Raw genomic sequence first — 15000 nt, forward strand, 5'->3', positions numbered from 1 at the left:
AGAGGGAAGACAAAAGGCGCTGAAGAAAATAGCTGTGCAAGAAAATGAGAGAGAGAGAGAGAGAGAGAGAGAGAGAGAGAGAGAGAAAGGAAGGAAGGAAGGAAGGAAGGAAGGAAGGAAAGTTAACTACAGTCAAAATATAACTTAGAATTCTGTAGTTAGAGAAAATATGGATAGAAATATAGAAGTCAAATGTACATAGTGAAGTGACTATAGACAATTAAGTGGCAAGTTTAAAAAAAAATGTAATTATATCAGTTTATCATACCACATCTTCACCAAGTCGAGAGTGGTAGCCAGATTTAACCCGTGCTCATGCTGGCGAAGCACGAAAAAGGAAAGGGTGTGTGTAGTGCTTTGGGATATTCAGAGATCGGTATTTGAAACATCTTGCGGAATTTTGCCTACACACACACACACACACACACACACACACACACACACACACACACACACACACACACACACACACACACACACACACACACACACACACACACACACACACACACACACACACACACACACACACACACACACACATGATACCCCAAACGCACGAAAGCGGAAGCAAGCAAAGAGAAAGAAAGGAGTGCATGCGGGGCCCAGAAATGTGCGTGCATGTAGTAATGCGTGCGTGAGATGTGTGCGTGAGTGTGAAGTGAGAGGAGGGGGTAGGGGGAAGAGGAGGAGGAGGAGGGTATGAAGAGAAGGAGGAGAGAAGATATGTAGCAGTGTAGTGGAGAGTTAGAAGGTAGGGACAGAGAGAGGCAGGGTTGATATAGGAAGGGTGGAAGGTGGAGGAGAAGTTGGAGGAGGGTTGGAGATATGGTTGAAGGAGGGGGAGAGAGGGTTGGAAGGAAGGAGGAAGGGAGAGAGAAGGAGTAGGGTTGGCAGAGGGGGAAGTAAAGTTGGGGAAGAAGGTGGTGAGTAGGGGATAGTACAGGTGAATGGGGAGAAGGTATGGAATAGAAGGGTGGAAAGGGAAGGAAGAGGAGAGGGAGAGGATGTGGACAAAAACAAGAGGACGGGGGTTGAGGGACGGGGGAGAGGGTATAAGGGAAAGGGGTGGATAGAGAGAGGGGATTACGGGATAGAAAAAACTAGAAGGGGGGGTTAGAAGAGTGAAGGAGGGGGGGTAGAGGAAGACTACAGGGGTATCGGATGTCGGGGCAAATCTAGAGCACTAATGGAATCAACACTTGGCCACACCGCACTCTGTTACCCCGTGTGTGTGTGTGTGTGTGTGTGTGTGTGTGTGAGAGAGAGAGAGAGCGTGTGTTGCGTGAGTGAGGGAGACAGTATCACGTTGACTATAAGTGTTGATATCTTTATGCTTATTCGTAAATCATAGTCAGGACCTCCTTAATGTCTTTATTTGCTCTTTTGTTGCTCTGATGTCGGTTTCTTTTAAGTCTGATTCAGAATTATTTAAGTTGATAAATGTTTGCTTTGGTTAGTATTAATATCAAGGTGCTTATCCATAAATTATAGTTACATGTTTATTGATGTCTTTTTTTGCTGATTCTTGACGTGGTTTTAGGACGGTTTAAAGTTGATCTAGGTTTATGTATTTGTCTTAGCCTTGTTATCTTTAGGCTGGATCTTTTACGAGCTTCATCATGTTTTCATGTGCAATATATACATCTGTTAACTTTTGAGGAGAGGAGTTTTTTTGTTTTGTTTTTTTTCTCGTAAATTATGGTTACGAGCTTCTAGACTTTACGGAATAAACGTGCACATTTTTTTTTTAAATCCAATTTAGACCAAACTTGGAGGAAGTATTGAGAGTAAGGCAAGACTTAGGACAGTCAGTCAAAGGCAAACCACAGGGCAAGATCATATTTCGACCCATGTGTGTGTTTAAGAAAATAACTCAGGCAGTTCTGATCCGATTTTAACTAAACTTGGTGAAAGGGTTGAGGATCAGTAAAGGACCAGACGTGTTGCTTTTTAAGAACAATAGGTCAGAATCCAAGGTCACAGGCAGTGGTATCTGAATCAGTTTTAATTGATATACGCCAAACTGTGTGGAAGGGTTGAGGACAAGGCAAGAATAAAATCAGTCTAGTTTGAGAAGTCACTTAAAGGTCAGGATCACGGAAAGGTCAAAGGTTAAGGTCGCTGGGTAAGTCAACTCAAACAATTTTCATATGACGTGGACCAAAGTTGGTGGAAGGGTTAAGCGTTAGGCAAGAGTTAGTAATTCGATTCTGAGAGGACCAGTTTGTGGGGACGGATGTTAAACTCTTTGGGTGCTCCTTGCTTTATTTTTATTTGTCTGTGTTTTTCTTAAAGAGGAATAAAGAAAATTGCGAAAGATATACTACTCAGTCTACAAAGCTGAAACTGTCCCCAATAGTTCTGTTATTATCCGTTTTCGTCAAAGGCGCCAAGGATAACTAAGCCAAATACCCTCATAATTAAACCTAAGGGGAAGTTAACCCTCTGCTTGCTAGATTTTCCCCTCAGCATAACAAAATCGCATGACGGTAACATAAAATCAGAGCCAGAGTGCACACGGACTTAGCAGGTGACAGGACAAAGGCAGCTCTTGAGACAGTACCTCACGCCAGACGAGACATTTGCCGGGTAATTACGAGGACAGTCCCTGGTGCGGAACGGTCCATAATCCGGGAACAAGGGCGGGACGGGACACAGGGCTAATCTCGTCCCAGCAGCGGCCAGCCTGTAATAATAGCTGGCGATGTACCTAGCCCGGGAGAACGGTAATGCGAGAACAGTGAACGCCAGGTATACTGAACACTAAAACGTTGAGCCTGATGAACAATGAACATCAGGTAGACCACTGAACACCCGAAGAACAATGAACGTCTGGAGAAGTTGAACGCAAGGTAGAGAACATTGAACGCCAGGTAGACCACTGAACACCCGGAGAACAATGAACGTGTGGCGAATATTGAACGCGTGGTAGAGAGCAATGAACGCCAGGTAGAACAGTGAACACCCGAAGAACAATGAACGTCTGGAGAATATTGAACGCCAGGTAGAGAGCAGTGAGCGCCAGGGAGAGTACTGAACACCAAGAGAACACTGAAAACATTGAACACCAAGGGAGGGGATTCTTTCGTGTAAATGAAAGTCATTTGGTGACACCCATAGTAGTAGTAGTAGTAGGAGTAGTAGTAGTAGTAGTAGTAGTAGTAGTGGTGGTGGTGGTGGTGGTGGTGGTTAAATAAATAATAAAATCGTCTCGAGGGGTTCCTAAATAACTCCAACAATGTCGTTATCTTAATTAAAGGAGTTATGTAGCTTTTACAACACTCAGGAATACGGTCCTCTTATTTCCTCAAACCCTTCCCAGTCGTGTACAGGAGACCGCCCACTTTTCCCACCCACTTTTCCCGCCCACTGACCTCGCCTGAACAAATCGCAGCCTTGTACCCTACCGACGAGGCCACCGAGCTTGGAACAAATGGGGAAATTGTTCTCTTCTTTTTATGGGGCGAGGAACAGTTGTGGGTTGGAGAGAGAGAGAGACAGACAGACAGACAGACAGACAGACAGACAGACAGACAGACAGACAGAGACAGACAGACAGAGAGAGAGAGAGAGAGAGAGAGTTATAGGAGAGGTAAGTAATGTGTGGAGAGGGATGAGAGGGGTATGGTATGGGAAGGGAAGTGTGAGTAGGAAATGAGAGGATTTGAGTGTAGGCGAGAGGATGTTTGGAGAGGAGTGAGAGGGAAGAATGGGCATAGAGTAAGGATTATGGTGTGAGGCGGGGTTTAGAGAAAGTATGAGAAGAGTGTGGAGAGAGCACGAGAGGAGTGAGTGATGTGGAGAGAGCGTGAGGGAAGTGTAGCGCATAAGTGAGAAGACATAAAAAAGGGTGAAAAGGATATGAGAAGGTGAGGAGAGTGTGGGAAGAGTATGGAGTAGGATATGAGAGTTGAGTGGGATGTGCAGAAAGAATTAGTAGAGTGGGACGTGGATACTAAACTGTGGGGAGGGAAGTGAGAGGGGTATGACTGGGAAATTGAGAGTGGAGAGGGATGAAGGAAGTGTGAAAAGCGGTGAAAATGTGTGGAAAGGAATAAGAAGGGTGCGTTTAGAGAATGTGAGAGGGGTATCAGGGGTGTGAGAGAGGAGTGATAGGGTGAGATCTGAGAGGGTTTGAGAGGAGTATGTGAGGAGTATGGAGATGGAATTTGAGAGTGGAAAAGGGTATGAGAGAGATGTGGAGAAGGGTGTGGATAACGATGAAACGGGTGTGAAAAGGGGTGAGAGGTGAATGGTGGAGGAATTCAGCTGGTGGCAAGGGTATGTGAAGGGTGTGGAGAATGCAGAAGGGTGAGAGAGGTATGGATAGGAGTGAGAGGAGTACTGAGAGAGGAATGGGGAAGGAATCTGAGGGTGTGGAGAGAAGTTTGGAGAGGGTGTGGAAAGGGTGTGGAGAGGGTGCGGAGAGGGGTACATGACAGGCGGCGGGCTACCCTACTGTTACCGCCAGCCGTCTGATGTATGAAATCGAGCCAATTACTGAACTTATTGAGCTCGTTCATACCCGGCCGGTCTTACAGGGATGTGGGGAGGTAGTAGGGAGTGTGAGGAGGAGTGAGAAGTGAGGTGGGGAGGCGGGGAGGAGTATGGAGGGTAGGGGAGGTGGTGCGGGTGAGGAGAAAGTGAGGAGTGTGATGGAGAGGTAATGGGAAGTGTATGGAGGGTTTTGATGGTGATAAGGTGGTGGTTTTGATTATGGTGATGGGGGTTGTGGTGAAGAGGAATGGGAAGTGTGATGGGATTAGGGACTTAATGGGAAATGGGGACAGTTTTATTTGTTGTAGTGGAGGATATGGAGATGGGGAGAATGCAGAGGTAATGGGGAGCGGGAAGGGTTTTACTGATGGGGAGTACTGGGGGAGGGGAAGAGGTAGTGGGGAATGGGGAGGACTTATATGGTTGTGATGGGGAGGGGATTTTTTTTCAGTGTGGTAGTGAGGGATGTGATGAGCTGGGAAGTGGAGACGGGGTTGGTGGTTGTGGTGGGGTATGGGCAGGGATGTAAAAAAGGGTGGGGTGTATGGGAGGATTTTAGTGGTTGTAATGGCAAGGTGATTGTATGTAGAAATGTGTTGGGAATGGGGAAGGATGGGGAGTGTGAGAGTGAGGAGGATATTAGACGATGTGGTGGTGAGGACTGTGGTAAGGTTTATGGGGGGAGGGGGTGTTGAGGAGAAGTGGAAGAGTGAGGATGAGGAGGTGGTGGGGAGCGAGAAGGATAAGTGGGGATGTGCTTTTAGGCCTAGTGGGGAGGGTTGTAGTGAGGTGGGAAGGCAAGTTTGGGTTGTGATGGTAAATGAAAAATGTTAGGGTGTGGTGGGTGCTGTGGCAGAGATTGTGGTGGAGTGCTGGGGGTGGTGGTGGCGTGGCAAAGATTGTGGTGGGAGAAATAAATGGAGGTGGTCCTCTGTACAGGGTTAACAGTAAACTGATATTGGTGCCGATAATAATGGATGAGATAAGGATAAGAGGTGATGCTGCTCTCATTCTTGCATCCATCATCGACCTCCAAAAGCCTCACTGCTTCCACATTTTTTTTATATAGTTTTTTATGTGGGAGAGGTCACGATGGATTATAGTCTACGCCACCTTAGTGTAGCAGATTATTCTTTTTCCCGGAGTTCAGTGACAGAATCGGAGCCTTAGAACCTGATTATGTTCAGTCTCAGCCGAGCCAGTAATCCAGCCTCAGTCTTGTCATGGATAATATTGATCCAGTTTGTCGTAGTTTTAATGTACAGTACTTAATATGAGGATTACAGGGTGCATTATTGATTTTGTTGTTGGTGTTGGTGCTATACTCTCTTCACTTGACATGGCCTAAAATTGCCGTCTTTTCATAATCTGTAACAAGACATGAATACAAGAAAACTACAAAGCACCCAAAGAGTGCTTACCTCCGCCAGTGCCACTCCCATTAAAAAGGGTACGGGTCCGGATCCGTGAAGATAGGATCCGGATCTGGATACGCCTCAAAATTTAATCAATTCTTTCTTGGCCCATGGCCCACCCTTCCACAAATTTCATTGAAATTCATAGAGAACTTCTGGAGATATCGTCTGGACAGACAGATAGACAGAGAGAAATAGGTGAATACATAAGCTACTCCAACTTCGTTGGCGGAGGTAATGATGCTAGTTAGTAAGAAGTGATGTGGATGTAGAGTAATATTATCATATTCTGCCACTGAGCTATGAGAAATATGCTGCAAAAGGACGAAAATTTCTGCCAAACTAAGATGAATGAACTATATTGTTATTTTAGTGGTATGGTGGTAGTAGTGATGATGATGGTGGTGGTGGTGGTGATGGTTGATTTAATGGTAATGGTGATGATAGTGATGGTTGTAATAATACTGTTGTTGGTAATGTATGTAGTGGTGTTAGGGATGGTGGTTGTGATAGTCGTTTTTGGTGGTGGTGATGGTGGTTCAGTTGCTGGTGGTGAAAATTCTAGTCACTTACAGATATAGTCGTGGTAGTGAGAATATTGAACTGTAAATTTGCCTGCCTCCAAATTAGCTCTGCCTGACCACCTCCCTGCCTGCCTGAGACCTTACCTACCTCGCATGCCTGTCTGCTTATCACGCTAGCCAGTCTGCTTCCTGTTCCTGTCTGCCTTGCTTTTCTTATTACCTACCTGTCATTCAAGCCTACCAACCTTTCTGCTGTCCCTGCTTGCCTGCCTGCTTACCTTCCTTCTGCTCTTGCCTACCTTACAGACGTTCCTTTTACCTATCACTTTCCTGCTTGTCTTCTTACCTGTCTGCCATATTTGCCTACCTTGTTACGCTGCCTACCTTCTTACTCTGCCTACTCTGCCTACCTGCCTACCGTGCTTACCTATCTCCATACCTTCTTTTATCCCTGCCTTCCTACCATTCATCCCTACCTGCCTACCTTCCTTTCTGCATTCTTACTCACTTCTCTACGTACCCTTCTCCCCATCTACCCACCCTCTACTTGCCTTCCTACCCAACTTCCTACCTCTCCACTTTTGTACCCACCTTACTACCTACCTACCTACCTACCAACCCATCTCAGTACCCACCTTACTACCCACCAACCAATCTATCCACCTTCCCACCTACCTACTTACCTGCCGACCAACCTACCTCCATACCTACGTGTCTGTCGTGCATGCCTGTGTGTGTGTGTGTGTGTGTGTGTGTGTGTGTGTGTGTGTGTGTGTGTGTGTGTGTGTGTGGTGGCATGCCCCGGCCTCGTCCATCAGCTCACAAGTATAAATAGAACATAAGTTTCCCTGTGCCACTAGCCGACACGCTCGATATTTTGCACCGCCCCGTCTTCACCACATCGCGTCCTCGCCTTGTGGCCTCGTTGTCCTCGTTACTGGGTCTCGTGCATTTGTCCTCGTGGTCTGTCCTCGGTAGTAGGTGCTTTTGAGGTTCTCGTTTGTGGGTCTTGTGGTTTGTCCTTGGTCTCGATTTTGGGTCTCTTGGTTTGTCTTCGTTCTCGTTAGTGGGTCTCGTGGTTTGTTCCCTAGTAGGTCACGTGGTTTGTCCTTGGTCTCGCTGGTGGGTCTCGCGGTTTGTTCTCGATATTGGGTCGTGTGGTTTCTTCTAGTTATTGAATTTCGTACATTGTTTTTGTTACTGGATCTCGTGCTTTCTTGTTTGTTCTCGTTGTTCTCGTAATTAGGTCTCGTTCTTTGTTCCCGTTGCTAGGTCTCGTTCTTCGTTCTCGTTATTAGGTCTTGTGGCTTGTCTCGGATCCTTTTCTTGAGCGTTGCAACTTGATATTCGTGCAGTGACATCCTTGCAACTGGATGTCCTCGCAAAAGTAACATCTGTCCACGCAAAATAGCATCTGTCCTCTCAAAAATAGCATCTGTCCTCGCAAAAATGGCATCTGTCCTCGCAAAAAGAGCATCTGGTCTCGCAAAAACAGTCGTCGTCCTCGTATCAAGCAAAAGTGACAGAAAACGGGAGGTGCGCTGAATTAAAAGGAGTGGTTGGTGTATTTCTGGAGGTGTGACTAAGCTAAATTAAAGTTGTATTTTTGGGGCGACTTGGCAGGTGAGAATGGCATTGTTAGGGGCTGAGGCATGAACAATGGTGGCTCCAGGGCATGGCGGAAGAGAGAGAGAGAGAGTAGTAGTGAAGGTGGAGAAGACTACAAAATTGCTGGAGCGAAGTGAGAGGAAAGGAGAGGGTGGATAGAGGACGGAAGTGGAAGCAGAAGTTGAGGAGGGCGAGGGGGTGAAGGAAGGGGTGGTGGGAGAGGGGGGGGGATGAGGGAAGGCGAGGTAGGGGAAACTGTGGGTAGAGTGTGGGATATACAGGGATTTACTAGGGGCGGGATAGGATGCTTAGAGATGAGGATGCCTAGATTGGGGATGAAGGAAGAGGCAGGATGGACCTAGATGGAGGTAGTGTGGGGTGCGGTGGTTAGGGGATAGTATAGTTGATGCTGGAGAGAGAGAGAGAGAGAGGAAGAAAATAAGTTAGAGGCAAGATGAGACTAGATATGTTTGAAGTGTTGGAGCAATGGGTGTGAGGTGAGGCGGGGTGGAGGTAAATTGGTGGAGAGGTGGTGAGGTGAGGTGAGGCTGGGTGGAGGTAAATTTGTGGCGGTGAGGTGACGTTGGGTGGAGGTAAATTGGTGAAGAGATGGCGGTGGAGGAGAGGACATGAGGAGGCGATGTAGCAATCAAGCCTACTATGGCCCACGCGGCACTGGGGAGGAGGAACAAGGTGCAGGGAGGGAGAAAGGCCAGGAGGAAGAGTGGCTCGAGGAGGAAGAGGAGGAAAATGAAGAAGAAGACAGTGGGAGAGGAGAAGAAAAAGGGAGGAGGAGAGGTGGAAGAGGAGGGGAGGAGGTAGAGGGTGGGCGGAAGAGGGGAGGAGACAGAAAGTGAAGGAGGGGAGCAGTGTGACGGATGGTGGAGGAAGCGGGAGACGAGGAAGAAATAGGTGGAGGAGAAGGGAGAAAGAAAAATGTGGATGGTGGCGAGAGAGAGAGAGAGAGAGAGAGTGGAGGAGGAAGAGGAGTAGGAAGAGGAAGGGGGGTGGGGTGGGAAATAACACTAAGCTAGCGAAGTATTTATAGAAGACCTTAACCAGTATATAAAACTAACAAATCTCCATTATAATTAACTTTTACCACGTATCGTATTTTTTTCGTATTTTCCCCCTTAATTTTCCGTCTTATTTTCCTGCAAAGTTCTTAATAAATGCATAAGTAAAGACAGACGCATATACAAACAATTTTACGCACATCTGAAGCTTAGAAGAGATTATAAATACGGATCATAGTCTGTAGGGAAATTACTCTCTGCCGCGGTAGGAATAAAGAAAAAAATATGAACTAAATTAATATCTAATGCTGTTTTATTTTTTTTATTTGTTGAGTCATATTAGCTTAAAATTGCATCAGCTCAAGTTATTCTGTTTTCGTTTTATTCCTGCTAGTGTTTGGCAGTTTGAGGTAGGGAGTGTAAGTGCGAAGAGTGTGAGGTGTGCAGTGTGAGGTTTGGTACGAGAAATGCGAGGTGTGGAGTGTGAAGTGTGAAGATGGGCGTCCTCACATACCTCACACTTAAAAGATGACAGAAATGTTTTAGTGGCAGTGTGAGATTTGGCAGTGTGTTGTGGTGTTTGAGTGTGAAATATGAAGTGTGAGTGTGAAGTGTGAAAGTGGGAGCCTCCACCTACCCCACACTGGAATAATGGGAGGGATCTTTTTGGTGTTATGTCTGATTGTAGTAGTTTACACACACACACACACACACACACACACACACACACACACAGGTTGGAAAAACTGGATTTGCCTTCGTTAGAGGAAAGGAGAAAGAGGGGAGACATGATTGCGGTGTTCAGGACCATGGTGGGAGTAGATAAAATTGACAAAGAAGATCTGTTTGTATGGGATAAGAGAGCAACAAGAGGACATGGAATGAAATTGAAAAAGTCAAGCTGCTTGAAGGATATCAAGAAATATAGCTTTCCTTACAGAAGTATAGACTTATGGAATAGCCTGGACAAAGAGATCGTCCAGTCTAAAAACTTAAACGAGTTTAAAGTTAAAGTCGACTTATTGAGAAACAGCGACGGAAACCCACGAGCATAGTACATTCCGTGTATATCACAATTAGGTATATTAGGTAAACACTTAAATATTTGGAACGACTTAGACAAAGAGGTGGTGCATGAGAAAAACATTCATGTGTGTAAAGGTAGACTTGATAAATGTGGATATGGAGACAGGACAACACGAGCATTGCTCAATTCCTGTATACTACAAATAGGTAAATACAAATAGGTAAATACACACACACACCACTTCTAACTTCTCTCTCTTGCCTCTTCAGATCCAGTACGTGGCCCACCTAGACTATAACAACGGGGAGGCCATGGCGCTTCCTGAACTCAACATCTCCAGCAAGGGCGTCGTCCCCACCAGAGCATCCACCTTCAGGTATCGGACTATCTATCTGTCTGTCTGTCTGTCTGTCTGTCTGTCTGTCTATCTATCTATCTATCTATCTATCTAAGGGGTGGCCAAAATCGCCTCCATGTCTCCTCCATGCTTTTACTAATTAAGGAACATTGTTCATGGTAAGCTGGAACAGAATATGAATTACATTATACTCTCTCTCTCTCTCTCTCTCATACGGTAGAAGAGGTCAGGCGGGAGAAAATCTTGACCTAACGCGCCGCTGTTCAAATCCAAGAGGTGTGTGTGTGTGTGTGTGTGTGTGTGTGTGTGTGTGTGTGTGTGTGTGTGTGCGTGTGCGTGTGCTTGTGTGTTTTCCATCACTTAAAGCATTACCAGTGACAAAGGGTGAACTCCTTAGAAATTAATGATCTTTGTAACCCATCCCACGCCCTCTCTCCCTCCCCCTCCCCCCGCACACACACTCCTGGTCCTTAGAGGCGTCCAAAGGGGTGATAAGGGAGTGGCCATCACCGTATTGTATTTAAATAAAGGTGGGAGGGGCCATTAAGGGGTGGTTTGTGGTGGTAGGTAATTCCGAAGGTGATAGTTGTGGTGATTTGAAGGGGTGGCGAGAGATTGGGTTGTACTGCAAGACGCTTCAATTTTTCAGTAGTAGTAGTGGTGGTGGTGGTGGTGGTTGTGGTGGTGGTAGTAGTAGTAGTAGTGGTAGTGGTAGTATGTAAAGGATAGAGTACTCTGGGTTATAAATGTAGCCATAGTGACTACATAATACAGCTCTACATCAACCTTAATTTCAAGAGCCATATACAGTATTTACCTTGAAAGAGCCTCACGTAAGAAACTCTACGGGAGACAATCTTCACATTTCGTTAGGTCTACTTTGAGCACCTTTTTTGTTTACTATTTTCTTTATTACCTGTTGGACTTATTAAACCCCTTCAGTACGATTACGGCTTGCATTCTCAGTGGTTAAGGAGGCTCCCTAGCACCCCTTCCTCAGCGATTTATTATTTTAATATGGCTGGTTAGTAGCCATTTGTTCGTTATTTATGCAGAGTTTGGCAATATTGGAAGGATTTATGTAACAGAAGAGGACAGCAAGGTGTAGTAAACAAAATAAATCGCTTGGGAAAAGGTGTTAGGGAGCTTCCTTAACCGACGAGAATACGGGCGTATGTGTGTGTGTGTGTGTGTGTGTGTGTGTGTGTGTGTGTGTGTGAGAGAGAGAGAGAGAGAGAGAGAGAGAGAGAAGAAAGAAGAAAAAGAGAGAAAGAGAAAGAGAGAGAAAAGAAGAATACAAACAAATATCAAGTACCCCGATAGAGAAATCCAAGGTCCACATCTCCCCCCTGATTACTAACGCACCCAGTCTAACCATTTTTCGCACCCCAGCTCGCCAAATAAATGAAGATGCCGCAAAAATAACGCAAAATAAATGAAGATGGCGTCAAAAATTGCTGGAAATAAATGAAGATGGCGCCAAAAATAGCCGGAGGGAATGGCCAAAGTTTAGGTAGTGTTGTGTCGTTAAAGGAGGCGGGAATATTTACACTAGTACCCCCTTATACTCAACCCCCGACCCGCTGTGTAAAGAAAATGGAGAAGACTGTGATGGGAGCGAAGGAGATACAGGAAAAGAAGGGGAAAAAGGGGGGGAAAGGGGAATAACAAGGAGAAAAGGGGAAAGGGGAAGAAAATGGGGAAAGGGGGAAAAAGGGGAAGAAAAAGGGGAAAAGGAAAGAAAAAGGGGAAAAGAAAGCAAATATAAAAAGGAAGAGGGAGAAAAGAAAGAACTTATCGGAGGAAAAGAAAGACGTGGATGGGAAATTAGAAAAAAAAGTGAAAGAAAAATGAGAGGATAGGTAAAATGAGGAAAGGTAGAGGAAGAGAGTATGGAAAGGAAAGAAAGCGAAGGAAGATGGAAAAGAAATAGAGCAAAAATGAAAAATGAAAGAAAGAGGAAAAAGAAAAGAAAATGAAAGGAAGCAAAAGAGGAAGGAAACAGATAAAGAGAAAGGAAAGTAAAAAAGAGAGAGAGAGGGAAGGAAAACAGAGAGGAAAGGAAAAGAAAAAAGATCGGAATGTGAAAAAGAGAGAGGAAAAAGTGGAAAAGAGAAAGAAAAAAACAAAGATGAAAAAGGCCAGAGAAATAGCAATAGAAAAAAAAAGGACAGAGGAGGAAGAAAAAGTCTGAAAGAAATGTGGATGGAAAAGGGAAAGAAAATATATAGAGAAAGGAAAGAGTAATAGGACGAAGGAAAGGAGAAGGGAAGTGAGAGAAAGTATGGGGATAAAAGATTGAGAGACAGGAATGTGAGGAAGGAGTTTGGTGTGAGAGAGAGAGAGAGAGAGAGAGAGAGAGAGAGAGAGGTATTAAGAAATGGAGGGAAGGAGGGATTATGAGATGGGGAAAGGAGGGATGGAGGGAACGAGATGGTTGTGGAATTTCTTGTTTTTGGGAGAGAGAGAGAGAGAGAGAGAGAGAGAGAGAGTCTGCCTAATCATGTACAGGGATCATTATTTCTCCATAGCTTTAATTACAGGTTTAACGAGGTTGTAATCGTTTGGTTACGAGCACTATAACGAGAGAGAGGGAGAGAGAGTCTAATCACGTACAGGGGTCATTTCTCCATAGCTTTAATTACGGATTTAATGAGGTTATACGAGAGAGAGAGAGAGAGAGAGAGAGAGAGAGAAACACAACCAGACTGACGTAAAGGAAGAGGAACAAGAGGAAGAAAGAGGAAAAATAAAGGAAAGACAATCACAAAGGAAAAGATATCCCTTCAAGACAATGACGTAATCTTGCTTTTTTCAGTTTAGGAGAGATTTTCCGAATTGTAAACGTTAGATATACACCCCTGGCACCTCTTCCTTAGCTATTTATTTTTGGATGTGGCTGGTTAATATCTTTTTGTGTGTTATTTATGCGGAGTATGGTGATGTCTGAAGGATTTATTTAACACGGACTAGGACAGTAAGGTGTACTAAGCAAAATAAATCGCTTAGGAAAAGGTGTTAGGGATCTTCCTTAACCGACGAGAATACGGGCAATAGATTTTATTAACCCTTTCCTTATAAGACGTCAAGGAAGAATAAAAATGAGGGAAGGAAGAGTGAGACGAAGGAGGGAAGAAAGAATGAAGGAAAGAAAGAAAGGAAAAGTGAAAGAAAGAGGAAAAAAAGAAGCGATCGAAGGAAGAGTGAGAGAATTGAGGGAAGGAAAAATAAACAGGAACGAAGAAATAATGAAAGGAAGGAGGTAAGAAGGGAAAGAAGGAAGGAAGGAAGGAAAGAAAAACTAAGAAGAGAGGAAGAATGAAAGGAAGGAAGGAAGGAAGAAGGGAAGGAAGAATAAAAAGGAATGAAAGAGGAATGAAAGGAAGGAAGTAAGGAAGAAGGAAAGAAAGTGTGAAAAGCCGTGAGAAAAAAAGAGAAAAAGATGGAAAGGTGAGGAGGTAAAACGGAAGAAATTTAACAAAAAATAAGTAAGAAAGATCAAAGGAGGAGGAGTGAAAGGAAAAGACGATAGATGAGGAAGAAGATTAGTGTTGAGAGAGAGGAGATGTTACCCTAAGGAGAGAGAGAGAGAGAGAGAGAGAGAGAGAGAGAGAGAACAATAGGGAGAAAATAACCTCATCTCTTAAATTCCCCACACATTTTTCCCGACGCCACTTGGGGATGCTGGGGGGGTTGGGGACGAGGAAGAATTGTTGGCGAGAGAGGGGGGGGGTATTAAGAACTAGAGGGAAGGAGAGATTATGAGATGAGGAAAGGAGGGATGGAGGGAACGAGTTGGTTGAGGAATTTTCTTGTTTTAGAGAGAGAGAGAGAGAGAGAGAGAGACAATGAACAGCTTGACCACTGTTATAATCCACACATTCATACATCATCCAAACCTCCGGAAATAAAATAAAAAACTGAAATACAATAAACCAGAATGCAAATTAAACAGAAAACAAGAGAAATATAATAAGCCAAAAACAGAAAATATCTCCGTCCCCAAATTTTCCCGCCAAAACCCACGGCACGTCCACCTCAGCGCGGGTTCGAACCAATGGCGAATTCGGTGTATGTGGGAGGGTGGCCTAATCACTCCACCCTCCCCCCCCTCCCCCCTCACCAATCCCTAACTTCGTAAATCCCTCGAGAATCCTAGTTAGCAGGTCCCCTGGAGTGAGCGAGGGGAGATAAGAGATAGGGAAGTAGCCGATAGGAGGTCGAACCGAAATAAGAAATGGACGATACGTACGCCACAAGATAAACAAAAAGTAGAGCCAGTTGGAAGCGCAATCGAAATAAGAAGGGGACGAAGCAGACGAAATCAGATAAATACAAGTAGTAGCCCTCAGATAACGTGGCCGAAACTTAAAGTAGTCGAAGTAGATCAAACAATATAAATATTAATCGAGACAAAACAGATAAAGATAAGGGGGGGGAGGGGGACGAGCCAGACGAAACAAAATAAAGAGTAGTAACTGAGAGAAGGTAAAGCCGAAATCAGAGGGGGACGAAGGAGGCGAAAGAAAATAAAAGCAAGGTACAGTACAGA

The 15000-nt window shown here is 44.9% G+C and overlaps 1 protein-coding gene across 1 annotated transcript in view; it reads left to right on the plus strand.

Moving 5' to 3' along the window:
• Positions 1-15000, plus strand: part of LOC145411872 (tyrosine-protein kinase RYK-like) — a 241053-nt gene that overhangs the window by 178862 nt on the left and 47191 nt on the right. The window contains exon 4 of the mRNA XM_080281831.1: positions 10360-10466. Coding sequence (XP_080137957.1) covers positions 10360-10466 — 107 coding nt within the window. The remainder of the gene's footprint in view (positions 1-10359; positions 10467-15000) is intronic.

This window comes from Coenobita brevimanus, chromosome 91 (assembly GCF_032717465.1).
Source record: "Coenobita brevimanus isolate Jiangsu-jjx chromosome 91, ASM3271746v2, whole genome shotgun sequence".
Lineage (NCBI taxonomy): Eukaryota > Metazoa > Arthropoda > Malacostraca > Decapoda > Coenobitidae > Coenobita > Coenobita brevimanus.